This window comes from Podarcis liolepis (genome assembly GCF_965112155.1).
Source record: "Podarcis liolepis genome assembly, chromosome: 11".
Taxonomy (NCBI): domain Eukaryota; kingdom Metazoa; phylum Chordata; class Lepidosauria; order Squamata; family Lacertidae; genus Podarcis; species Podarcis liolepis.
In genome coordinates, this window is record NC_139565.1 from 19,370,853 (window position 1) to 19,397,043 (window position 26,191).

Below are 26,191 nucleotides of genomic sequence, written 5' to 3' on the forward strand. Positions count from 1 at the left end.
ATAGTGATTGCTTGACCTGGAGTAGGGCTAGTAAAATTAGCTGTACAAACCTAGATTGTAAAAATGTCCTTCCATAAACTGAAAATTTAAAAGCCCATATAAAGTTCAAGTGCAATGCTTTAAAAATAAATAAATCAATACAATTAAATGCATTTGAAAAACTACTGCTACAATTTAAATACAAAATGAGATTTTGTTCTGATGCTGCATGGATGCAAGTAGCAACATCAACTTGACTTACCTTTTGCTTTACTTCTGGGAAGGTGGTCTTTTACAGTTCTATAACAGAAAAAAGTGATATTTTCAGAAGTCAAGACATTATTGAGTGCAACAAACATGTGATATCTGTGAAACCTAAAGCACATAATTAGACCTGAGAATTATCTATATCTGGGGCGGGAACCTCTGGCCATGGGCCAAATATGGCCAGCCAGACCTCCCCATTTACCCACAAGGCAACTTTCTCCAAACCACACCCATCTACTCCACACCTGACATCATATGCGACACGACGTGGAGGGCAGGCAGAGATGTGGCTGCTTTCCTTGAAGAAAGTCGCATTGAACCCCCTTTTCTATATGCTGATGAGTGAGAGTTCATTCCTGCATGGGGACTTCTCTGTCCCCACCTATGTAAGGCCAACTTTATTCACTGGGCATCATTTTTACATCAGATGATTGACAAGCAGTGACCCTGCCCACTTGTCAGTTGGTCTACGGAGTTGAGGAAGTTAAGAATTTCACTCAATTGGGCCAATTTTTTCCTTGCCCCTGCTCTGCATAAATGGGGTTTGATAGCCAAGCCAAGCTCACGGTCTCATCGTTTCTCAGTCTCAGTTTCCACGACTTCCTTAAAGCTATTGACTCTGACAATGGTAAAGGTAAAGGTAAAGGGACCCCTGACCATTAGGTCCAGTCGTGACTGACTCTGGGGTTGCGGCGCTCATCCTGCTTTACTGGCCGAGGGAGCTAGTGTACAGCTTCTGGGTCATGTGGCCAGCATGACTAAGCCGCTTCTGGCAAACCAGAGCAGCGCATGAAAACGCCGTTTACCTTCCCGCTGGAGTGGTACCTATTTATCTACTTGCACTTCGACGTGCTTTCGAACTGCTAGGTTGGCAGGAGCAGGGACCGAGCAACAGGAGCTCACCCCGTCGCGGGGATTCGAACTGCCTACCTTCTGATCGGCAAGTTCTAGGCTCTGTGGTTTAACCCACAGCGCCACCTGCGTCCCATGGGTAGCTCCTCTAGGGAAAGTCTAATGCAAAAATTGACTCAACAGAGGAGGCTAGTCAGAAAACATGCAAAGACTTCTCACAGCGTGTAAGCCACTTGAAGGGTGAAAACATTTGTCCAAAACGGTTGCAAACTAGATTGAGGGTTTTGATGGCTTACCTTTTCACTGATTTGGACTTATTTGTGTCTGACAGTGAAGAATAAAACATGGATTCTAGCTTCATTGATTTTGAGCTTTGATTTTTGCCTTTTGTGTCTGTGTCCTGGGCTGTGTCAGACCGCGAGCCCTTTTTGAGCTGGATACATTTGCCTTTCTGGTCTGTAGGTAATGAAATATCAGCTGCTCCCTTCTTTTTCTTCGTTCTCTTTACTTTGCCAATGAAGAAGTCATCATCGCTATCATTTTCATCAGAGCCAGAAGACTGATTATAGAATCTTTCTTCAGTGCTGTCATCAAAGTATTCCTTCTCCATTCCAGCTTCCTCACTTGTCACTCTATCAGGTGCATCAACTTCTGTTCTACTCAGGAGGTCATCCAAACATTTTGTAACTTCGGAATATACTGACTTTTCTGCTTGAGCCTGAGGAGCTAATTTATGATGCTCTGCAGCCTGCACTGTAACATCATCCAACAGGCATATTTCCTCACCGTCTGCCATTTTCAGCTTCTCTCTCACACAAATTTGTTCTTTTCTCATGTCAGAGCCTGGCTTCTCTTTCACCTTTATTTTGTCTTGGTTTCCAGCTTGTTTAATTGTTTTCTTATGTAGACTGCTACTGGAATGCTGGGTTAGCGCAGATTGTTTGGTAAGTTGTTCTTCCGATTTATGCTCTTCTGAAGAAATGGGTCCTGCTGGCTTCTGTCTCGCATCTTTGAAGGCTTTTACAGCAGCTTAAAAAAAGCAATTTTTTTTAAATAATGCAGAATAAATGGTAAAAATACAAACACAGAAATGATAAAAGGGGTTCTAAAGCAAACTCGTTTCTTTGTGGAGGGTGCTGGAGTGGGGCCCCATAGTGGAGTGGTAGAAAAAAATTATTTTTCTTTGTGTCACCTCATGTGAAGAGCGTCTCTGGTAGCAGGAAGGGAATAATAATAATAATAATAGTAATTTATTATTTATACCCCATCCATCTGGTTGGTTTCCCCAGCCACTCTGGGCGGCTCCCAACAGAATGTTAAAAACAATGCAGCATTAAACATTAAAATCTTCCCTAAACAGGGCTGGCTTCAGATGTCTTCTAAAAGTCAGATAGTTGTTTATTTCCTTGACATCTGATGGGAGGGCATTCCACAGGGCAGGCACCACTACCAAGAAGGCCCTCTGCCTGGTTCCCTGTAACCTCACTTCTCGCATTGAGGGAACCGCCAGAAGGCCCTCGGAGCTGGACCTCAGTGTCCAGGCAGAACGATGGGGGTAGAGAATACATGGCCCAGACAGGGTCTGTGCTAGGGAAGGCAGTTTTCTAGAGGAATATGTTTAAATCAAGTATAAGGCATCCGACCAACACCTTTACAAGTGTGCCCAAAGTCATACCTACTACTAAGCCTGGATCTAGACACATCGAAGAAGCGTTTAAAGCGTTGTAAATTTAAACAGGGAAAGCAGGTAGAGAAAAACGGGGCTCCACATCGCCATCTGGTGGCACAATGTTATATGGCACATCCAACACATATAAATCACTTTTTCTTTACCCGTCTAGCTGAGTCCTATGTCTGCTATAGGACATAGGAAGCCTTCTCACCCACACAATTTGGATTCTACATCCAGTTCACTGAACCATGCACCAAGAGGCACTGGAAAGGTAGTCAGGAGTATAGGACTGCAGGAGTGTTTGGACTTTTTACTCAATGGTTCCCCGTGACAATTATGCCATGGGATGGCCCCAAGTCTCTCATTAAATTCAATGGGACTTTCTCATAAATTACCAAGAAACATTGGCTGCAAAAGTAGACACACTTACTTAGTCACAGGCCCTACTGAGCATAGTGAAATTACTTTCAATCACACACAGACTTAAGCAGTTCATCAAGGTCTCATTCTTAAAGCCTTTAAATAAAAACTGAACTGCACATGTCTTGCTTTAACAGTATGTATTCATTGTTCTACCAGAACCTCCTGAATCATTGTTTAATTTCACTAGTTTAGCAACTATGGAAATAGCAAGAGTGGTAATTATGAGTCAGCGTAACCCCTCAACTTGCTGGTATGAGTAACAATACATACGTGCAATAGTGCACATGGTTATAGAATAGCCCTGAAAATCTTAAGACACACCCAGAAACATTTGTCTTATGAACGTGCTAGGCTTCTGTAGATTCACTGCTTTTGAGATCCCTCCCCCCATTATTTCAGGTACACAGAATACAATACATTTAGCTTACTCGACTATTGCAAATACTCAGTTTGAGAAGGTCATCAATGCCTAGACACACTGCAGCTTAAGACAATGATATTGATATTATTATTATTATTATTATTATTATTATTATTATTATTAAAACTGTACATGCTCCAGTGTACGAAGATTAGCTGGGCAAATTTTGGCTTACCTTTAATATTGGCAATTTTTGTCTTCAGTAGTGGGTGTGTTGTCAATCTAGCAACGGCTCTTTCTCTTACTGTAGAGTTAGGCTGTATTAGAAAAATGGTGAAGCATCTTGATGAGTGACAAAACAAAAAGGAGAAAAAGAAAATCAACCCTATCAAGATTAAATCTGTATATGCTGTAATAAGGGGCTTGAAAGGTTACCAATGGCAGTGGTATTACACCAAACTACACCCTAGTCGGCATTTCTGAAGATCAAATACTATTATCTTCAGAGACTTAGGAACAGCTAGAATCTGTATTTCTAAAAATGAATCTAACTTACTTTTGCCAACCTGCAGGATTAGGAAACACTTTCTCGTGACCAAAGAGCAGTCATAGCTTCTGTGTGAGTACCGAATACCTTTAGTTCATGCACGAATGGAAAACACTAAAATCCTTCATTTTACAACAAATTCAATTTCCTCCCATTTATAGTTACAGCTGAGAGGGAAAGGGTCGCTAAACATACAATGTGACGTCCACATTTTTATAGCTTACTAGTATTTTTCTGCACATAAAACCCTGGCAAAAGATGGTAGCAGTTGTATTTTCCCATAAGAATGCCCATGACACTATGCCAAAAAAATTGACCCAAGTCTTTCGAAGCATCCAAGGTATGCAGATTATAGTACATATATGCTGCAATCCTAAATCCTATGGAACTCAGTAAGATGTGCTTCTGATGAGCAGATACAGGACTGCATGGAAAGATGAATCGAGTGAAAAGCTGATGCTCTGTATGTTTGCTCAGAAGGACATTCCACCAAGTTGATTGGGGCTTATTCCAAAGTCAATACAGTAGAACCTCTACTTATGACCGCCTCTACTTGGGCCTGATCCAAGTTGCGACCGCAGCAAACCTGGAAGTAAATACCGGGTTTGCTGCGATTTGCGCCTGTGCAAAAGCGCACTGCCGCCAAATGCGCCTGCGCCCAACAGCGCTTCTATAAGGGACCTGGTTCGACTTACGGATGGACCTCCGGAACTAGAGGTTCCACTGTACGTATAGGTTCGTAAGTAGAGGTTCCACTGTATGTATAGGCTGCATTACTTTTTCACTTCTCAATCTTAGCTTAAAAGTTTCCCCTGATGCTATAGCATTAAAAATGTAAAATAAAATAAAAAGTCATTTGCATAGTGGATAACAGTTATCCTAGGCTTGCTTATTCATAGAGGTTAAAATGCCAAACAAAACAAAAATATTTTAAAGTCTTTCCCACAGTGACTGTAGCCACTGATCTCATCCAGATCTCTGCTGCCCATACTCCTTATGTGAAGTGCATGCCTTGCATCAGTAGGAGACTCAACAATGAGGCAGGATTTTGGACTAGTGTATGAGACAAAATTCGTAAGACGTTGATTTAGGAACTGAACTCACTTCCTCTGTAGCCAGGAGCGGAGGGGACCCTTCATTTCTCAGGATTCTCAGGGTCTCAGAATTGCATTGCCATTGCAAAGCTCCATTAAACAGCTTATTTGTAGCAGCTGTTCTGTATGGTGGCCACAGAAAACCCCATTAAATGGATTGTTCTCACTGAAATTTTCTCCAGGCTCCTGGTGGTGAAGAAATAATCTATGCGATGGGGAAAGCCATTTGGCAGGCTATAGTACACATGGAAACTATCCATTATGCTTTTGCACAGTGTTTAGAGGTAGACCAACAGGAAAAAATACACTGTCGGGCACCAGGACTGGATATTAACTCTTGAAACCGTTTTTGAGCTAGTTCATTTCCGTTCAAAAGCCAAAATCACCGGGCAGACAGTGTACCTTTGGCACCGAGGAGACGTTAAGCTAGACAACAAATTCTTAAGGCTGTGAAAATATTTAAGAACATAGTTCAAACGTACAAATCATTTGAAGACCACAAGGCTGAATCATCTGCATTACAGGAACAGAGTTAGTCACAGGGAGACAAATCTTACACCTTCATGAAACATTCCCACATCGCCAATGTTCTTAAGAGTAACCACAACCATTTGTGTTTGAAGTTAGGATCTGTTTGCCATGGAAATTTATCAGGAAACAGTGGTTTTTAAACACCCACAGTCAATTCCATTTCAGACAGAATCAGGGGACTGTTCAGGCTCTATAAAGGTTATTCCTAGGGTATCTTATCTTGTGCCTTATGAAGAAACATTAAACTTGCTTCTTAATGCATTCATGTCCAGAGAACTCTGAGCAGCCTTTTAACCTACTAGAAAAGCCCTACTGAGCAGAGTGATCTGACAAGGTGGGTTTGAATTCACAGAAGATAATGCCATAAGGGCCTTTAAGGGGCTACAACAGACTGGGGTTTAATTGTTTTTTGCAGCAAGAGACTAACAGGGCTACCCCACTGCAGTAATTTGGGATATCTTAGTATAAGGTCTGGCCCTGAAGATGTGCAGATCACAAAAGCAATGACACCTGCTCACCACATGTATCTTTTGACTTTAGGATGAGATGCATATTGACAGAATCCCAAACACTCACTTCCTACAAAGTACACATTAAGTATAAGATGTCACCAGCAAATACCAAGACTTATTTAGCTAAAAACGACAGCAGAGATTTCACAGAAGTTTGTTTCTTCTTGGCTTAAGGACTGCACACAGAATTTTTAAACAAGGCAAAGAATGTTAAAAATCCAAGCAAGTAATTATGTGTTCTGTTATTAATGTCGTAACAAATGCAAGCATCTTCTATCAAGCAACATAAATGTATAATTAGCATGAAGGAAACATAACGTTTTCAAAGTGAATGGCCTTGAGCCAGCAGAGAAACATCATGATTTGGATTCCAAAACTTCTGAATCAATAAATTTCAAGTGGCTGTAATGCACACTGCATAAAAGCAACGGGCTTTCCCATGCATTCATTGCTTAAGTATTTTTTTTAATTATTAATTTATTTTTGAAGTGTATAAATGGCTCACAAAGAACACAGTTACAGTATTACCAGTAAAATACTATTCAATCATTAGCTATAAAAGCTTGCCAGAGTTATACTGAGTCCCAAATAACTGACAATCTATTGGCGCATATATATTGGGGGGAAGACCTATTGTCACCCATCTTCAAAAAAAGTACAAAAAAAGTGATGGCCGAGGCAGACTGTTCCACATCTGGGCCAAGAAAACTCTTGCCTTTTATACACTTTTGATGATGGAGAAACGGTCTCCTTGTAAGGGTGGGAGAACTAGGTCTGGTCTGTGGGCTGGAGTCTTCTCTCCTCTCCACCAGGTGCCGTGTCTGACAGGTGGGTGGAACCATCCACCTGCCAGTCACCTGATACCACAATAACATCAGATGACCTGTTTCCCTTTGTCTGTGTGGTCTCAAATCAAACCACACGGCTGAAGAACGGTACTTTGCAGGCACTGCCGATAAGCTGATTGTCAGTGTTTTGCAACTTCTAAAGCCCAGTGCACAGCTGAGTGTTGAGCAGTATAGATTGCTGGTGCTGACAAGCCCCATTCCCTGCTCTGTACCTTATTTCATATATCTGTGACGTCAGGTATAGTACAGGTGGGTGTGACTTAGCTGAAACGGCCTCACGACCCAAACAGAGAAACCTGGCCCACTTAATAAGGCCTGTGGGCCACAGGTTCCCCATTACTGAGGGGCACATGAGAGAAACTCTTCCTTTGTGTACTTCTCTAAAGCAGACTCCCCACCCCACAAATATTTGATGCACTAGCACAATGGGGTTCCTCCTCTCCCCCAGGACATGCCCTAAACCATCCCGAAATCTGCTCTGAGGGCTTGAGGGAACTCCCAGAACAGATTTAGGGGGCACATGGGGTAGGAGAGTGGAGAACATTGTGGTCAACTTTGTGCTAGGTTGACCACAATCCGCTGTTCCACCTAAACATACTCGATTCTACGTTCTAATTCTTCATCTTCCCCAAGCGTTGAAAATAATTTCCACTTCCTTTTAATGTTATGTATACTAGTTAAAATGTGGTGGCCAAAACAAAATGCAGTGAGCAGCACCGAAAGGAGAAATGCCATTGCTTCCTGTATCTTGTATTAATAAATTGGTTTTTCCTTTTAAAACATCAACCAACGACAACAAAAAGAGATCACAACAAACCCTAAACTACCATATTGGTGAATTGTATGTATGTTGTGGTTTTGCTAGAAACAGAAATTCCGCCAAAGAAACTCACATTACATGCTTAAATTATATTACACAGAGTAAGCAAATCTGCCTACATCGGCTCATTCTGCTTTGGCAAAGTTTGAAAGGAAAGCTAGGGCATTGGTAGAAATCTGAGAACTCCCCCTTTCAAAGACAGCTGTAAGCTGGACACCGGCAGGCACAAGAAGTTTGCCTCTTTCTAACTATATCCATTAACTAACAAGATGGATCTCAATAATAAATAAATTGCTCCATCCTGCGATAAGATATCCTTGCTATTAAGTTATCCACTGACCAAAAGAAATATACAATTTTTAAAACAAATGTTGACCATTTCAAGCAATGACAAACCTACAACACAAAGGTTTTCATTGCAAATGATCAATTTGCAGCCAAATCTTTTTTTCCCCCTGGAAAAAAACAATCCCTGAAAAAATAAATGAGCAAGGTCCAATGTCACACCAGCTAACATGATGGGACTTCTTCTCCAAAGGAACAAATGGGATTTCCCCCAAGCCTCTGCAGCAGATTTTGGGGACATATGAAGGGCTTCAGGGAGAAGAGAGAACCCCAATTGTCTGAACAGAAGTCCATTGTGCAAAGTGTCTGACAGGGCTGAATGTCACCCATATAAAATCTGCAAAATGTATCTCAAAATGCCAGCCAGCAACTTTTGCCCTCTTTCCTGGATAGACAACTGCACCTAAAACCTATGTAATCAACTGCACCAGAGATGAGATTTGAAATACAATTTATTTTGGCATCTGTTGAGATAATGCTAGTTTACAACTAAAATAGGACAATGCAGATCAGCTGTGAGGTGCTTACAAAACATCTAGAGTCATATCCCCCAGCTCACCTCCCACCTCAAAAGCAAAAGTGCTGACAATCTAAATAGACACCTGTAAAGTATCTCCATGAGATCTATGTATGGAGTTTTTCCCTTCTAAACTTGCAGAGCACGGGAAAAAAATGAAGGACAGAGACATTTGCAACTGAGAGTAGATATCTCATCAAGGCATCCATCATGACCAAAGCAGGCATCTGCACATGCCTTTGTTGTTGAAAAGTCAGAACATTAGAAAAGTGTTCTGAAGGATCTACAATGACATATGCCATGAGTACCAACATAACATGAAACCCTGTGACAAACCTTTGGGATGGCTCTACAGTGGTACCTTGTGTTACGTACCGTCCCCCTTACGAAAGCTTCGGGTTATGCGCTCCGCTAACCTGGAATTAGATGCCCCTTGTTGCGAACTGTGCCACGGGATGCGAGTGCAGAGGCGCAGCAGCAGCGGGAGGCACCATTACTGAAAGCGTGCCTCGTACCGGTTACGAACGGACCTCTGGAACGGATTAAGTATGTAACACAAGGTACCACTGTAAATATATTTGCTCAGGTCGAAAGTGGTTTCCTTCCCGCAAGCATGTTTACACGATGACTTAACACAAATTTACAAAGAATCCTACCTTTTTGCAAACAATCTCAAAATTAATTTCTCTTTCGAGTGCTAATTTGGTAACGTGGTCAAGCTTTATCTCCTGTGGGGGGAAAAGAGAGAGAGAAATAGAGTTAGCCAAAGGCTTTCATTTCCCCTTTTTGGCAAAACAGGATTAAAATCTAATTTAGATTAAAATCTAACTGGAAATGCAGCTCATTCCTCTTGAAAAATAAGAGATATCTATGTTAATGGTGTTGAAATTTTTTTAAATATATAGACTCGTTGTAATTCTATTATACCAAAAATCTGGAAATCTGGAAGGCATTACTGATGTCTCTGGCCTCCTTGTTTCTGCTTTGATATTTCATATCTGTTTTCTGTGATGGTTTTGTTTTATGCTTGATTTTGTATGTTAATAAAATAAAACAAATCCACCACATGCACACAAGTTGACCTATAACACAGCCCTTCTAGGATAACGCCAGCTGCATAGTGCAGTAAACAATGTCCCCAAATTTCAACCACATTTACAGTTCTCCACCTCCTGTACAGTTTTCTTTCGGAGTACATTGGCAACAATAGCCTTATTTTGTTGCAATTCCCCCTTCTTTTGGTGGTGATCTGTAAATGGCTACACTAGGTAGAGATACAATGTACAGTTATGAGGTAGAGTTACAATACAGAGTAACAGCAGCTGGTTTAACAGGTAGTATGCATTCTTATTTAGAAAATACAGTGGAACCTTGGTTCTTGAACCATTTTGGCTCCCACATGCCAAAAATCCGGAAGTACTGTATTTTTCGCCCCATAGGACGCACCTAGATTTTTGTGGGGGGGAAATAAAGGGGGAAAAATTATTTACCTCCCAGGCGCGGGGCTGGCACGGGGGAAGCCCGAGCTTCCCCCGACCCCAGCCCCCAGAACAGGCTGCTGCCTGCAAGCCTTGCACGCCCGGCGGGACCTCCCGCCTGGTGTGCGAGGCTTGTGGAGATCTGCCCGAAGCACGGGGCGAGTTCCGGAGCGCGCCCTGTGCTCCGGGCTGCGGCCCCAAGCCTCGCGCACCCGGCGGGACCTCCCGCCGGGCGCGCGAGGCTTGCGGATAGCTTCCTGAAGCCTGGAGAGTGAGAGGGGTCGGTGCGCACCGGCGCCTCTCGCTCTCCAGGCTTCAGTGAAAGCCTGCATTCGCTCCATAAGATGCACACACATTTCCCCTTCATTTTTGGAGGGGAAAAAGTGCGTCCTATGGGGCAAAAAATACGGTAAGTGTTCCGGTTTCTGAATGTTTTTCGGCAGCCAAACATCTGATGTGGCTGTCGGCTATTGTTTCCTTGGGCATTGGCGCCAATCAGAAGTAGTGCCTTGGTTTTCAAACTTTTCGGAAGTCAAATGGACTTCTGGAACGGATTACGTTCAAGAACCAAGGTACCACTGGATATGAAATTCAAAATTAGAATCTGCATTTGAATTGTCTATATTCAGAAAAAACAATCCACACAGCTTCCACTTCGGGTTACCCTGGAAATGTAAGTGATTTCTAACCGACATAAGGCATTACATTCTTTAGTGATGTTCTGTACAATGCAGGGGTGCCAACCTGAATAAAATATGGGGAGGGGGCAGGTAAGCTCCACCCTGCATAATCGATCACATGATACAGTGCACACACACCATTTGAATGGGAATGCCCATCAACTTTGTGGGGGTCCACCCCTAAATATTTAATTGTGGGGGTCAAAACCCCCACAGCCCCTGGGAGTTGTCTCCTATGGTACCCTAATGTACAGTGGTACCTCAGGTTACATACGCTTCAGGTTACAGACTCCGCTAACCCAGAAATAGTGCTTCAGGTTAAGAACTTTGCTTCAGGATGAGAACAGAATTTGTGCTCCGGCGGCACGGCAGCGGCAGGAGGCCCCATTAGCTAAAGTGGTGCTTCCGGTTAAGAACAGTTTCAGGTTAAGTGCGGACCTCCAGAACGAATTAAGTACTTAACCTGAGGTACCACTGTACTTCTGTATCTTGGCAACTATATACAAGACACAATTCAAGTAAAGGATTGAGCAGTGGATTGAACATGCAGTTCACTGAGTATCATTTAAAATGTTCTTAATTCTTCCACAATATGCTACAATATGGAGAATGGCTTAGGCTAATTCAGTTTGTGACTTTCGTTCCAGTATTCTATTTTAAAACTTGTTGTTTATTGTCTGGTTGTTGGTAAGAAATGCGAGTAACACATCACATCTGGAATTGCAAATTTAAAAAAAGCAAGGGGATTTTTTCCCCTTTTGGTCATAGCAAGGTGATGAAAGTTCCAGCCGTCTGATAGCTACTGTGGTCAAATTCACACCAGGTTTTGCAGATGGGAATGTCATTTGAAGTTTTGGTGCCAACTGGGGAAAAACATCCTCATGCCTTCGGAGGGAAAACACACCCACCCCACTTACTAGCTTTACAATAAATTTCACCCACAAGAAGTTCTAACACCACCTCCACCTAACCTAAAGGAAGAATCATCAGTTAATTTGAACTTGATACCCACTACAGCCCTACCTTGGATCTCGAACGACTTGCGAGTCAAACGTTTTGGGTCCTGAACGACGCAAACCCGGAAGTGATTCTTCTGGCTTGCAAACGTTCTTTGGAACCCAAACGTCTGTTGCAAACTTCCAGAACGGATTCCATTCGACTTCTAAGGTACGGCTGTATCTCCAAGTTCATATTTAAGGCCAACACTGAATTAACAAAGAAGCATTGAGCGTGCATCTTGTGTGATGGCACGGAAATAGCGTGTAACTGATAAAGTTGTGCAGTGGAGCTGGCCTAAAATCACAACTCCAACAGAGCCGGCTGAACCAAGTCACAATCTCTCTGGTTATGTTTCCAAGCTTCTCTGTAAAATGAGAATGACCAGCTTAGGCAAGTAGTGACAGAATGCATAAGGCAAGGTGGGACCTTTTCTAGCTGGTGAGCTAGATCCAGGGTTCCCCCCATGTCCAGAAGGGATGCCCACTTGCACATCCCCCGACATCACAATCTTTCCTTGGTGGCTGGAATTCAAGGAGCACACAACCAATCTCTAGGGGTTGAAGTCAGTGTCGATCAGCTGGTGGCAGCGGACCTCAAGCCGTGTTTTCAACAGGGGCAGCTGCGACACTGAGTTCTCCATCAGGAACTCCACGGTACAACCATCTTAGCCAGATTAAATTAGGTACCTTACAACTGACTGGCAATGACTTCAAGCCCCACTTTTGGCAGGGGCTAGCTATGCTACAGAGTTCTTGACAGGCTGATCGGCAGCCTTGTGAAGGGCACCTTAAGGCTACTGACTGCTCCTTGGCAGTTTTGTCACTACCTGTCCTGCAGATGATGTCACAAAGGACATTAAGTATAGGGTGGAGTGGTTTGGAGAAAACTACCTCACAGACCAAATGGGGCTCATGATGAAGAAGAAGAAGAAGAGTTTGGATTTGATATCCCGCCTTTCACTCCCCTTTCACTCCCCTTCAGGAGTCTCAAAGCGGCTAACATTCTCCTTTTCCTTCCTCCCCCCACAACAAACACTCTGTGAGGTGAGTGGGGCTGAGAGACTTCATAGAAGTGTGACTGGCCCAAGGTCACCCAGCAGCTGCATGTGGAGGAGCGGAGACGCGAACCCGGTTACCCAGATTACGTGACTACCGCTCTTAACCACTACACCACACTGGTTAGGGCTGCCCAGTGGAGTTTTCCCACTCCTGTGGTAAGGAATGCAACCCTATGGCACAGGGAAATCTTAGTCTACAGGTGTAAAGAAAAGAAACCCACAAATATCTTTACACACAAAGTAGACAGATGTGGGCAGGTTGCTAAGACACTTTGCTCTGTTGACAAGAGCTGTTATTTATCAAAGTTTCATAAAATATAAAATAGTCTACAAGTACATAAAATTTAAGACGAAATTCAATCTTGAAGTAAACTCATGCACTGGTATTTTTACCAATAACAATGGCATTATTTCAATGTACTAAATCGACACAAATTTATCTCCTGCTGCTAGGAATCCCCACTCACTACAATACCATTCCAATTAACGACAAGAATCCAAATAAACTTAATTCCTTTAAAAAAAACTGGAGGTTGTATTCAATGTTACTCAGAGTAGCCCCACTGAAATTAATGACTATCTTTGGTTCATTCATTTCAGCAAGTCTTACCTGGCTGCAACCTTCAGAATTGAACTAGCATTTCTTCAAAACCAACAACTAATGCAGTTGTTAAATGCAGTTGCTAACAAGAACAAAGGTATGTTAAAATTATACAAAAAGGCCTTGGGCATGCATATGCCCTTAGAATCCCTAAAATAACCCCTTTGGATAATGCTTCCTTTTAAACTAAACTCAACTAAACTCCTTTTAAACTAAACTCAACTGGTTCACATATAGATTTAAGACTGTAATTCTGTGCATACTTACTTGGAGTGCACTGTAGACTGATATCTGTGGTCTTATATATACTAGCCTTTTGCACTCTTTCACTCTTGTCTGATGTTCTTAACCCTTCTTTTAGACGTTCTTAGCTTCTTTTGGACTTTTATATATATATTCTGTTTTAACTCCTTTCAGTGTTTAGTTTTTTAGATTTTATATGATTTTAAATGATTGTACCCCTCTTTCCTTATGCTGGTCTATGACTGTATTAAAATGTCATTGTTGTTGTTGTTGTTGAATTTGGGAAAAGCACCAACGAAATCAGTGAGATACGATTCAGATAAGTACAAAAGTGTTGGCACAGTTAACTTTTCAAATGCAGTGACATGTTCCTAAACTTATTTTCATGATTTTAAAAGGCTTCCAAGACAAAATGGAAGCAATGACTTCAGCTTAAAGTTTAAACTGGAAACTATGATATGAGCATTTTAGACAGTGTAACTAGAGGAACGGTTTCAGCCCCATGGTTCCCATTCAAGTCAGTAGTCACATAAAGGAAATATAATTAACCGTCTTTCCTCTAGGATGAAAACATTCGTTTGCAAGACCGTAATTTTGTGGTGATTTAAAAAGCAGTCGCTCTCCAAACTGCTCTTTGCAAGCTACTGCAGAAAGTATTTTGGTTATCGATGCTACAAAAACCAAGTTGGACAAAAGGAAAAAGCTGGGTCATAACATCATTCAGTGGGGCAATCACAAAAACCAAAATTGCAATGTTTGAACATTCCATTTCCTTAGCAATTCTTCAGTTGTGTATGTCAGCATTCGCTTGGGATAGTATCCTCTAATTTTTCCTTGAAATGTGTTCCACATCACCTCCCCCAAAGTCAAAATCAAATTTCAATTATAAGCAATATCAGGATTAAAGCAAGAACAAGCTTTCCTAGTTTTGATATGTGGGCATGTACTTAGGTAGGTGGGACGTGGGTGGCGCTGTGGGTTAAACCACAGAGCCTAGGACTGGATGATCAGAAGGTCAGCGGTTCGAATCCCCACGATGGGGTGAGCTCCCGTTGTTCGGTCCCAGCTTCTGCCAACCTAGCAGTTCAAAAGCACAAAGTGCAAGTAGATAAATAGGTAGCACTCAGGTGGGAAGGTAAATGGCGTTTCTATGTGCTGCTCTGGTTTGCCAGAAGTGGCTTAGTCATGCTGGCCACATGACCTCTGGAAGCTGTCTGTGGACAAACGCCGGCTCCCTCGGCCAATAAAGCAAAATGAGCGCCGCAACCCCAGAGTCGGTCACGACTGGACCTAATGGTCAGGGGCCCCTTTACCTTTACCTTACTTAGGTAGTAACTATCACCATAAGCAGTTTTCTCTTTAATTTTCAAATACAGTTGTACCTTGGATCCTGAACACCTTGGTACTTAGACATTTTGGCTCCCGAATGCTGCAAACCCGGAAGTGAGTGTTCTGGTTTGCGAACGTTCTTTGGAACCCGAATGTCCAACAGGACTTCCGTGGCTTCCGATTGGCTGCAGGTAAAGCCAATCTATACTCATCATGACCTAGAACTTGAACAGTCCACTAAAACCCTTTCTGGCAGAAAATGGTATTACAGTTGGAAGTCCTAAAATTTAAATGTTACAGTATTTCACCGGCATAGGTATAACTGTAATTTAGCTAGCCACTGCTCTTACAAGTACATTCTATGAAATATTCATGCTACTTTGTAAAAGTAAAGTAGAAAAAATCCTTTGCTTGAAAACCCAGCAGTACATAGTTCTATCTCCTTTTTTGCTTTATAAATTCTTCAGGCAAACTCTAAACTCCACTTGGTAGCAAATTTAGAATTCAAGTTCAAGAACTACTTATTAAAATATATAAATGAAGCCATTTTCTTGCAATCATATTTACCAACATGGCACAGGCATTGAAAAACAATCGCAAGAATGCTTAAAATGATTGAGATTCAAGCAGAGAGAAGAGAACAGCAGCAAAAGTAGTCGGAACACAGAGCAGATTTTTAAAATTCCATTCTGGGCACAAGGCAAGCCATTAAGCTGTTTTGGATTGTATTGGCTGTCATTACCCAATAATTAAGAAAAACAAACATTATTTATGACCCTGCTCCTTGAACTGACTTCAGAAGAGACAATGTGGCGCATAAAAATTTCATCTTGAAGCCATTTGTTCTTCTCGTGTGATATTAATACTCTTCCAAAGCAAAAGTTCAAGCTGCCATAGCCATTCTAATCTGCTTATAATTTGCCACCCTGCTACAGCAGCACACATATAGAAAAAAGGCTACTTGTGGCAACTTCACACAGCAGAAGGAAGTGCCTTCATGCTAGGAATGTATGAATCTCGCTGGGAGGAGAGAAGCACGCGAATACACCCCCCCCCAAGCTTGCAACTCATTCCAGAAACATTTTTTTAAAAAATGCAACTCTCTTCCATCTCTTTGTCTTGCATGCATCACATTATAGGCACAAAAAGTGAACATGCATACATGTACAACTGCAGCCATTCTAAAGTGCGGAAGGGAGTTGCAAGGAAACTATACAGCTTGGCTCCCCAACAAATTGGCTCCTTAACGCTGCAAACCCAGAAGTTTGTGTTCCAGTTTGCGAACATTTTTCGGAAGGTGAATGTCCAATATGGCTTCCGATTGAGTGAAGGAAGCCATGCCTTGGTTTTTGAAACCATTTCGGGAGTCAAATGGGCTCCCGGAACAGATTAAGTTCGAGACCCAAGGTACCACTGTATTGTGAAAGCAAGGCAGTACTTTGTTTACTGAATACGTACAATGCCTCCTTTTTAAGATTAACAGGTTGCTGGTGGGGGAAGGCAGTCCTGGAGGCAGTAAATTGATGGGAGTGGAGACAACGAACAGAACAAGGAGTGAGTGATCACACCTCGGTTCAATGCCAAGGGTGGCCTTGCCTCTTTGGGTATTTTTCTTCAGGTACTATCCCCAAACAGTCATCGTATTATTCTTATGTGTTTGTACCTGTCATCCTCGAATAGCACTCTGACTGATAGCATTTTCAACATAATTTACTACACCTGTCTGGCAGCTGATCCCTAAAGACTTTATTCTCTTACGGAAGAACAAACGACTTGAGGATGAAAGAGTATGTGAGAAGATATATCCAGTTTTGTTAAATGATGTGTTGTGATTATTTCAGAAATTAATGATAACGAACTGACTCAGCTCCTGCCAACCTAGCAGTTTGAAAGCACGCCAAAAAGTACAAGTAGATAAATAGGTATCACTCTGGTGGGAAGGTAAACAGCGTTTCCGTGTGCTGCTCTGGTTTTGGTGTTCTGTTGCACCAGAAGCAGCTTAGTCATGCTGGCCATGTGACCCGGAAATACTGTCTGCAGAGCGGACAAATGTAGGCTCCCTCGGCCTGAAAGCAAGATGAGAGCCGCAACCCCAGAGTCGTTAACGACTAAACTTAACTGTCAGGGTCCTTTACCTTTACCCTGCTGGTCAGAGCTGGATATAATAGCTCAGTTCCATTTTCATCCTGTTGAAGGATTTTCCCACTTCCTCTGTGGCGAAAATAAAACTATTATCCAAGGTGTAGCTAATGAACAGGGCAACTTGATCAATGCGCTGTCATTTGCCACCACACTTTGAAGAAATACACTCAAACAATGCCAAAGAACTATTGCTGATACACAAACAAATATACAAATTGATCTAGAAAACTGTTTATATCTATAAGGTCCATACAGTGCTACCTTGGTTCTCAAACTTAATCCGTTCCGGAAGTCCGTTCCAAAACCAAAGCAAGCTTTTCCATAGAAAGTAATGCAAAATGGATTAAGCCATTCCAGACTTTTAGAAACAACCCCTAAAACAGCAATTTAACATGAATTTTACTATCTAACGAGACCACTGATGCATAAAATAAAAGCAATGAACAATGTACTGCAGCCACACAATCAATCAGTAGCTGAACTGGGTTCCACACAGTCACAAAAAAGCAGCAAAAACAAAAACCCAAAATAAATAGCAAAACCAGATAGACCTCAGCATAACACTCAAAATGGAAGTGTGGCACTCAAAACCGACAGATGTGTTACTCAAAACGGAAGAATAATCAAAACAGAGCACGTTCAGCTTCCGGAAAAAAGTTCATAAACTGGAACACTTACTTCCGGGTTTGCAGTGTTTGGGTTCCAAGTTGTTTGAGTATCAAGGTGTTTGAGAACCAAGGTACCACTGTATTTGCAGACAAATTCATACCTAACTTTGAACCATAGGAGGCAGATTATTCTTGAAATTTATTTAGCTTTAATGGTCAGCTGTGTTGATACTGATGTGCGCCTTAACTGCTGTTAAGGCAGGAAGAGGGAATTTGTTCCTTGCCAGGACCATGGAATCTTATGGCAAGTTCCCAATTTCTTAATTAGGGTTTGCGGATCATAGGCAACATTCAACTAATACACAATATCAGCAGATCCATGGAAATCAATGAACTTAAGTAATATAAGTCCACTGATTTCAATGGGTCTACCGTGAGTAGGGATTAGCTGGGCATCACCTCAGCTCTGTTACACTGGCCCAGAATGCTCATTTCAGAACAGTGACATGGGTTTACATAAAAACTTGTAACATGTCATGTGATATAAATATTTTGTGAAATAGGATAAATTGAATCATAGAAGGCCAAATAATAGTATTATTGTAATCCACCCTCTTTTTCTACAAATACATCTTATATGTCCAGTTTGGACATCCATAAAATAAATCACGTACAGAGGAAGAACTAGCAAGGTTCATAGCGTTCTTTGTCTCTTTCCTGTATTTTAAAATAAATGTTTTATACAGTTCTGGCAAAATGAAGCCTGAAGAATCTAAAAACAGTTTTCTGTTCCAATAGCTTCAAGAACTCCTGCAAACAATTAACCCAGTTTTTTCATCCACGTAGCTAGAATTTTTAACCAATGTTGTTTGCCTGCAAAGAGGATATTTCTAGCTTTTGAGTTTGGAATGTTTGGGATTTCTGAATCATCTGATTACTACAAATGCCTATTAGTCCTCTTTTAATAAATATAAAGTGCAAATATCAAGGGGGAAAGCCCCTTGGACCAGACCACACTGATGTAATAAGAACAAACCTGCCATAGAGAAAAACTTTAATCTTTTTAACAGTTAGTGACAGGACTTCTCAAGTTCCATCAAATACATACCATCCTCTGGCTGGTATTCATTTTTCAAGCGCAAGTGCCTAAATTTTATTGGGTACCATACACAGTGACTACTGAACAATTCTTCATATGTAACTGTTAGCACCAAGCAGAATGTTTTAACCCCCAAAAGTATTTTACATTAAAATAAAAAAACAGGTAAACTCACAGCCCAACATGACATGAAATTAAGAGTGCTCGACACACAGCGGTCTGTATTTCAAATTTTATATAATGCAAGTTACGCTGCAAAATAGAAATGGGTTTTTTTTCCAAGCTGAAGCTGTTTTTGCCCCTGAATCCATTTCGAAATCTGTTTCGCAAAGAAACTTCATGTTTACATATGAAAGAGGTACAAACATAATGAACTTCACCTAGAGAAAAGCATGACCAGGCATAGGCAAACTCGGGCCCTCCAGATGTTTGGGACTACAATTCCCATCATCCCTAGCTAACAGGACTAGTGGTCAGGGATGATGGGAACTGTAGTCCCAAACATCTGGAGGGCCCGAGTTTGCCTATGCCTGAGCTTGACAGTAGGAGTTATAGAATCTTTCGGGCAAAGTTCATTGTAAAATGTGAGAGCCTCTGCTTGAATGTTTGCAACCAGGATCGAAGCAAGCAATCCCTTCAATCCCGTGAACTGCCCCCAAACTCTGAAATGCATTATAGGCACAAGAAGACGACAGCAGAACTGGATGCTTCACAGGCCACGGCAGAGAGTGTTTTCCTGCCAGGGATGATACTGGACTCCAAGTCCAAGAATACTGGTAGGAAACAAACTTTACACATAATTTCCACAAACAAAGAAGCCTTTTAGGGCACTTTGGGTCTGGTAGTCTCAGTCCCATCAACAGCAGGAGAAGACAACCTGAGGAGCCCAAGGCGCACTCAATGCCTCAGCCACTTTCCCTCCTTTCGCCAAGGAAAGTTTCCAGACCTTGGAGCAGGGAAAGGAGGTTGACAATCTTGGCAAGGGCTGCTTTGTGTGTGTCCTCTAAGCATTCTGCAACTGCTCCAAATGCAAGCTTGCAACGGTTCACTTTAGGAGTGCTTCAAAGTTTCAAAGGCTTGACCCCTTTCAGGGACAGCAACATGCCCAAATTCCTATACAGGGAGTTTTCTAGTGAACTTGAAGGGAATCGGAATAGCTATATTAATGGCACAAGTAATCAGTATTTCTGGTTTCTGCAGGGAGCTGGATACCTAAAACACACCGTCAAGTTTCTGTAATGCAAGTCCGTTTCCTTGTCCGAAAACATAGCTGTGTCCTGCAATTCCACAGATACCAAAATGCCTTCATTTTTGATGGAATGAAGAAAGGGCAAGAAAGCTAAAAGACAAAGAGTTGGATCCAGAGTGGCTATTTCTTCAGTGGAAGAGTTCATTCATAGAAGGCATTGGGTTCTGGTTCTGTCCAGAGGAATGGAAAAGGATTTCCACTGACTTCCCCTTTTGCCATGCTGTCTCTAGAGCTCCTGCAGGTCTCCAACCCTATGGAGCAGTTTTCAGGAGGTGTAGGGGTTGTCGGAGAAAAGGACAAATAAACTAAAATCACTTCTTCCTTCCAGTGCCAGTGAAACTCTGCTAAGCAAAATTCTGGATCCAACCCAGTTCTGCTATTATTTTGTTTTTTTGGCTGTAGCCTGTCTCAGAGAGACTTAAAATAACATTTCCTTATTTCCCCTCTTTTAAAGTTATCTTCTTCTTCTTTTGCTATGTGCTTTGAAAACTGTTGTATACATTTTAAGGCAATTCTATAGGCACCAAAGTGGAAGCTGTTTAATCTACTTTTCATTAATAATGAGTTCTTAAATACTTCCAAGAACCAGCATATTGTGTAAAATTACTATAGCTCACCTGTTTAGAACAGTAAACTATGCATTCATTAGCAGGGCAAAACAGCATTCCTGCAGCTTAATCTTATGGCTAATTTGAAAGACCAGTCTTGCACTTTGACGTTTAAAATTATAAATATTGTACGAAGAAAAGAGACCGTAATTAAGCTATTCATTGCTACAAAAAAGACCTGTTATTCAAAAGCCTGCCAGACATTTACTGGCTCAGCATGTCAGTGTAAGAGAAGTAAAAGAGCCTTGCAAATGCTAATGAATACCCTGGCTTCAGAAGAGAAAAAAATACTTTGGTTTCAATCCATTTTGTCAGTTACTGCTTTGCACATTAGAGCAGTGACAGCATTGCAGAAAAATGTAAGGAGTTGGCAAGTGGGAAGACTAGGAACTATGATGTCAACCACCAAAATGTCCACCGCATTTCTGAGCAGCAGAGGCACTTAACAGTCATCATTCAGTTCAGGAATTAAAAATTGAGGCACACTGGTCTGTTGGAAACAAATGCTAGTTTAGCTTGGCAACACGTACAAGTCAAATTAGTCTAGCACCTTGACAGTTACACCAATAAAAAGTAAAATATAAATTTAAAAATAGTCTCCCACCACGTTTGTGGTCTGTTGCTCTCCCATATGTTCTATTTACAGCCAAAACTAGTCCATACAAAATCTGAAACAAATTTATTTGAAGTGGATTTTTTTTTTAAAAAAAGACCTGTACAGATGTTTGTAATTTAAGCAGTTTTTAGACTAGATATCCAAAGGCATATGCATAGCGTTACCTTCATGGCATGAATTTCTTCCAGTAACCTCTCTGCACGTTTATGGTTTTTCAATACTGCATCTTCCGTGCCCCTGAAAGAGGAAGGTATTTAAATAATATTGCAATACTACATATGTTATGTTCCGTTATTATTCACTATAAAATAATTCATGGTAATAGTTACCAAGGCCTGGTGCAGTTCTTTTTTCCCCTTTTCTTTTTTGCAATCTCTTATCCACGGTTAGGAAATGCAAAAGTTGCACTGGGAGCATAGTGGAATGGTTTGCACATCATATGAGTGCAGAATGGCAGCTAATCCAAGGTCTGACTTAGCTTGCCTACAGGACAGTGGTGTAGCATGGGCTGCTGGCACCCGGGGTGTCTGTGTGTGAGGGAGAGAGAGGCAGCCATGCCAGCCCAAGCCCTCACCGCCAACTGAGCCACGGCAGTCTGAGTCGGCAGCAAGTGAGGTGAAGCAAGGGGAGGGGAGGAAGAAAGAGGTTCAAAGCTGCCATTTGAGGATAGACCTGAGGGCTGAGGTGCCCTGTTGGTAAAGGAGAAGACGGCTCTCTTCTTGGTGGTGGTGCCCTCCGCCTTCCTCCCTCCTGGCCGGCTCAGGGTTGGGGCACACACTGGTGGCCCTTCGCCAGCCACAAGGAGGAGGAGGCGCTGCTGCCCCAGCCCGCAAGGCCTGGACCAGGTGCAGCTTGGCTTGCCTTCTCACTGCTCCGAACTTGATGAGGACCCCTGGGTGCGCCCCCTCGTCATGCCCCTTCAAAAATCTGTGCCCAGGGCCACGGCCGCCCTGGCCTTCCCCACACTATGCCCCTGGTTAAGGAGGAGATTCCTTAACCATGATTCCAGGCTTGGACAGTGCATTGGCTTAGCTACCAAAGTGACCTGGAAACTCCAAAACACGTTATAGAAAATGAAAGAATGTGGAGACTTGGAACTACTGGGGAGGCTGCAGGAAGAAATAAGTCATCATTGCAAGAGGGATATTTTTTGGCCAGAGAGGGGCAGGGGCAAGGGGTTGCTTCCCACTTTCCTGCTAGAAAGAGCCCTCAGCTCCTACTACCAGTTGCCCTGGGACTGCAGAAAACCATAAAAAGAATAATTGTTAAGCTTACTTTTTTGCCTTCAGTTTTGCAATATGTCTAGTTAGTTTGCGAATTGTCAGCACTCTGACTTTCCTCACTTCTTTTCTCATCTTCACAACCTGTTTTTTCGGGGGAAAGAAAATGCGTTGTAAAAAAACAACAACCATCAATAGCATATTCTGAATAAACACTCAAAAGTTTACAAACAGCTTTGAGCATAGTTAGCTCCCTTGCTTAACAAAAGACTGAATTCAGTTTTTCTGCTAAAAGTCAAAACTGCTTCCAAAAACAGCCAGCCAGTTGAGGAACAAACCAAGTCTCAAAACATGTCTGAGTTCTGAAAAGAAACAAGCCATGAAATAGCCAGGACATTCCTATGCAGTCATGTTTAATTTTCTTAGACCTAGGCTTGGCTATAGGTGAAGACAGCTTATTTGTGTTACATGTTCATTTATGTACTCACACTACCACAAAACACCTGTACTTTCTTCTAAGCCTTCTACAGAACAAGACTTCCTTCAGTTAACCACATGAATGTTTTAATTTAAGATGATGTTAATGCAAACCTGACTCATTCTTCGGTAAAACACTCTTTCAAATTCAATTTCACAGAGAAATAGACTGTTTTCTGGTGCAGTGAATGGACTAAATGGGCACTGACATTCAAGAAGAACCCAAATTTTATCTTAGATCAAACATTTCTAGGCAACCCTATAAATTCCTACAGCACTTCCATGATGTCCTACAACATGAGGTCAGCATGCAATAAATAGGTAAAAAACAAAACAAAATGAAGCACAAAGTCTGGGTTAACGCCTTAAAAAAAGCAACCCATATAAATAAGACAGAAATCACCACACCCCAAAGTTAAAAATAGAATGCTAGCCTACCCAAGTTATTTAAAGTATGTTTAATAACCAAAAATAGCAACACTAGCCTCTCTTACAATGGTGCCATAGTTGAGGTCATGTCAATTGCTTTGAGAACCTGAAATGTGGTAGTCGTACCTTAGATCTTGAATGGCTTTAGTTGCTTAACATTTCAGCTCCCGAACAATCGAAAGCCGGAAGTGAGTGTTCCGGTTTTTGAACTTCTTTGGGAGCCGAACGTCCGGCGCAGTTTCCGATTGTCTGCAGGAAGCTCCTGCAGCCAATCAGAAGCTGAGCCTTGGTTACTGAATGTTTTGGAAGTCAAACGGACTTCTGGAACGGATTCTGTTTGGCTTTCAAGGTACGACTGTATATGAACACTAAATTCTAACCAGAGAACACCACCAGATCTAGACTTTGTACTCACTGATGGATGAACGGAGGTGACATGCCAATTTCTCCTATAGTGCCTCACACCCTCGAGGTAAGGAGGATTGGTAAATACTGCCTCTCCCCCCCTTCCATTAATAGGAGCCCTCTGCTGGATCAAAAGTACACAGATGGAAGCTCTTCCATTCACAAAAACGTAAGTTTGGATCCAACTCAGTGAAAAGCTGCTATGTGGCAATGTGCGAATGCGTGTGTGTATCTAATTTAATTCCACTATGATCAAAGCCGATTTGGATATAACGGTGTTTTTTGAAGCCTACCTCACAGACTCAACGCTAGAAAGGAACTTGGAACACATTTTAAAGTAGCCCTTTCAGCTTACTCCATATTTCTATTTACTTGCCTGGAGAGCTGCTGGTGCCAATTCTGTAGGGAGAAGCAGAACAAGGAGCTCATTTCTATCTTTCTCCGGGAAGATAGGGAAGGCCTCTGTGAGAAGCAAGTGGCTTTCAGAAAACTGGTACATCAGTTAACTGATAGTCAAATAATGTCAAACGACTTCCCATTTATTATATGACCACAATGAAATATCCAATGAAGTAAAAAATGCCACTTTGAAAGTGGCACCTGTTTTCAATAGAGTTATAGGGTCATTTGTTAACAAGGACAGAAGTGAGGGATTTACGCTACAACGGTCTGAGGGGTGGGGAGCTAGTAGTACAACAAAGTTTCCCGCACTACAGTATCAGCTACAAATGCAAGCAAGAGGTCCGGAAGGTAGCAACACAAGAACGGGCCTTCTCTGCAGTGGCTCCCCGTCTGTGGAATGCTCTCCCCAGCGAAGTTTGCCTGGCGCCTTCATTATACACCTTTAGGCACCAGGCAAAAACATTCCTTTTTAACCGGGCCTTGGCTTACTTTGATTGACATCTTACGCCCTTTTAAAATGTGGTTTTGTGTGTGTTGCAGGGTTACTGGGTTGTTGTTTTTATTTTTATTATACATTTTGTGGTTTTATATTCTTTTTTTTTAAGGAAGTTTTTATTGCGTTTCTTTTCCATTAGTTCACAACATCTGTTACGAAACAGTAAACAAGAAACATTTTTTATAAATAAACGGATATAAAAAGTAGAAATAAAAAAAGAAGAAAGGAGAAAAGATAGAAGAAAAGAAGAAGAAAATTAAGTTACATATTATCTTTCCAGAAGTTACTCTCCTGTGGACCTCCTCACGTCCTCCCAGCATTGCATTCTTTAACCTCACATTATCAGCAATTTGTTACCTTATTTCTGAACTTACTGTACCTTTCTATTTATTATGTAACCAATTTCAAAATAAATTGTGGTTCAATTTTAGTACCTTTATAATAAACATAATATATTTGTTTCAAATTTATCTTGTTTTCCTCTATTATGTCTTACTTTGTCATTTACCTAATTAAGTTGCAAGAGCATAACATTTCCTAGTCGTGCACATTTTTAACATTCAGACAACTTATAATACTTTTGTAGATAGTCCTTGAATTTTTTCCAGTCCTCCGCAACTTTTTCTTCGCTCAGATCTCCGATTCTGCCAGTCATTTCGGCTAATTCCATATAGTCCATCATCTGCGTCTGCCAGTCCTCCAGTGTGGGTAAATCTTGTGTCTTCCAGTGCTTTGCGATAAGAATTCTTGCTGCTGTGGTTGTATACATAAACAAGGTTCTATCCTTTTTTAACACCTTCCGGTCCACCATGCCCAGAAGGAAGGCCTCCGGTTTCTTGGGAAAGGTATATTTAAATACCTTTTTCAGTTCATTGTATATCATTTCCCAGAAGGCCTTCACTTTCGGGCAGGTCCACCAGAGGTGAAAAAATGTCCCTTCTGCCTCCTTGCATTTCCAGCATTTATTGTCAGACAGGTGGTATATCTTAGCTAGTTTGACTGGGGTCATGTACCACCGGTATACCATTTTCATAATGTTCTCTTTCAGAGCAGTACATGCCGTAAACTTCATACCGGTGTTCCATAACCTTTCCCAGTCCTCAGACATAATATTATGTCCAACATCCTGTGCCCATTTTATCATAGCAGATTTAACTGTTTCATCCTGTGTATTCCATTTAAGCAGCAAGTTATACATTCTCGAAAGTACCTTAGTCTTTGGTTCTAGCAATTCCGTTTCCAATTTCGATTTTTCCACCTGGAAACCAACCTTTTTATCCATTTT

The 26,191-nt window shown here is 41.7% G+C and overlaps 1 protein-coding gene across 2 annotated transcripts in view; it reads right to left on the reverse strand.

The window, feature by feature from the left end:
- The window catches only part of SRFBP1 (serum response factor binding protein 1), a 44,385-nt gene that overhangs the window by 1,420 nt on the left and 16,774 nt on the right, over window positions 1–26,191 (reverse strand). For both annotated transcript variants that reach the window (XM_083464607.1, XM_083464608.1), the window contains exons 2-7: window positions 22,753–22,841; window positions 21,642–21,714; window positions 9,425–9,496; window positions 3,790–3,871; window positions 1,395–2,127; window positions 242–279 (exon numbers count right to left, since the gene is read on the reverse strand). In XM_083464607.1, coding sequence (XP_083320733.1) covers window positions 242–279; window positions 1,395–2,127; window positions 3,790–3,871; window positions 9,425–9,496; window positions 21,642–21,714; window positions 22,753–22,841 — 1,087 coding nt within the window. The remainder of the gene's footprint in view (window positions 1–241; window positions 280–1,394; window positions 2,128–3,789; window positions 3,872–9,424; window positions 9,497–21,641; window positions 21,715–22,752; window positions 22,842–26,191) is intronic.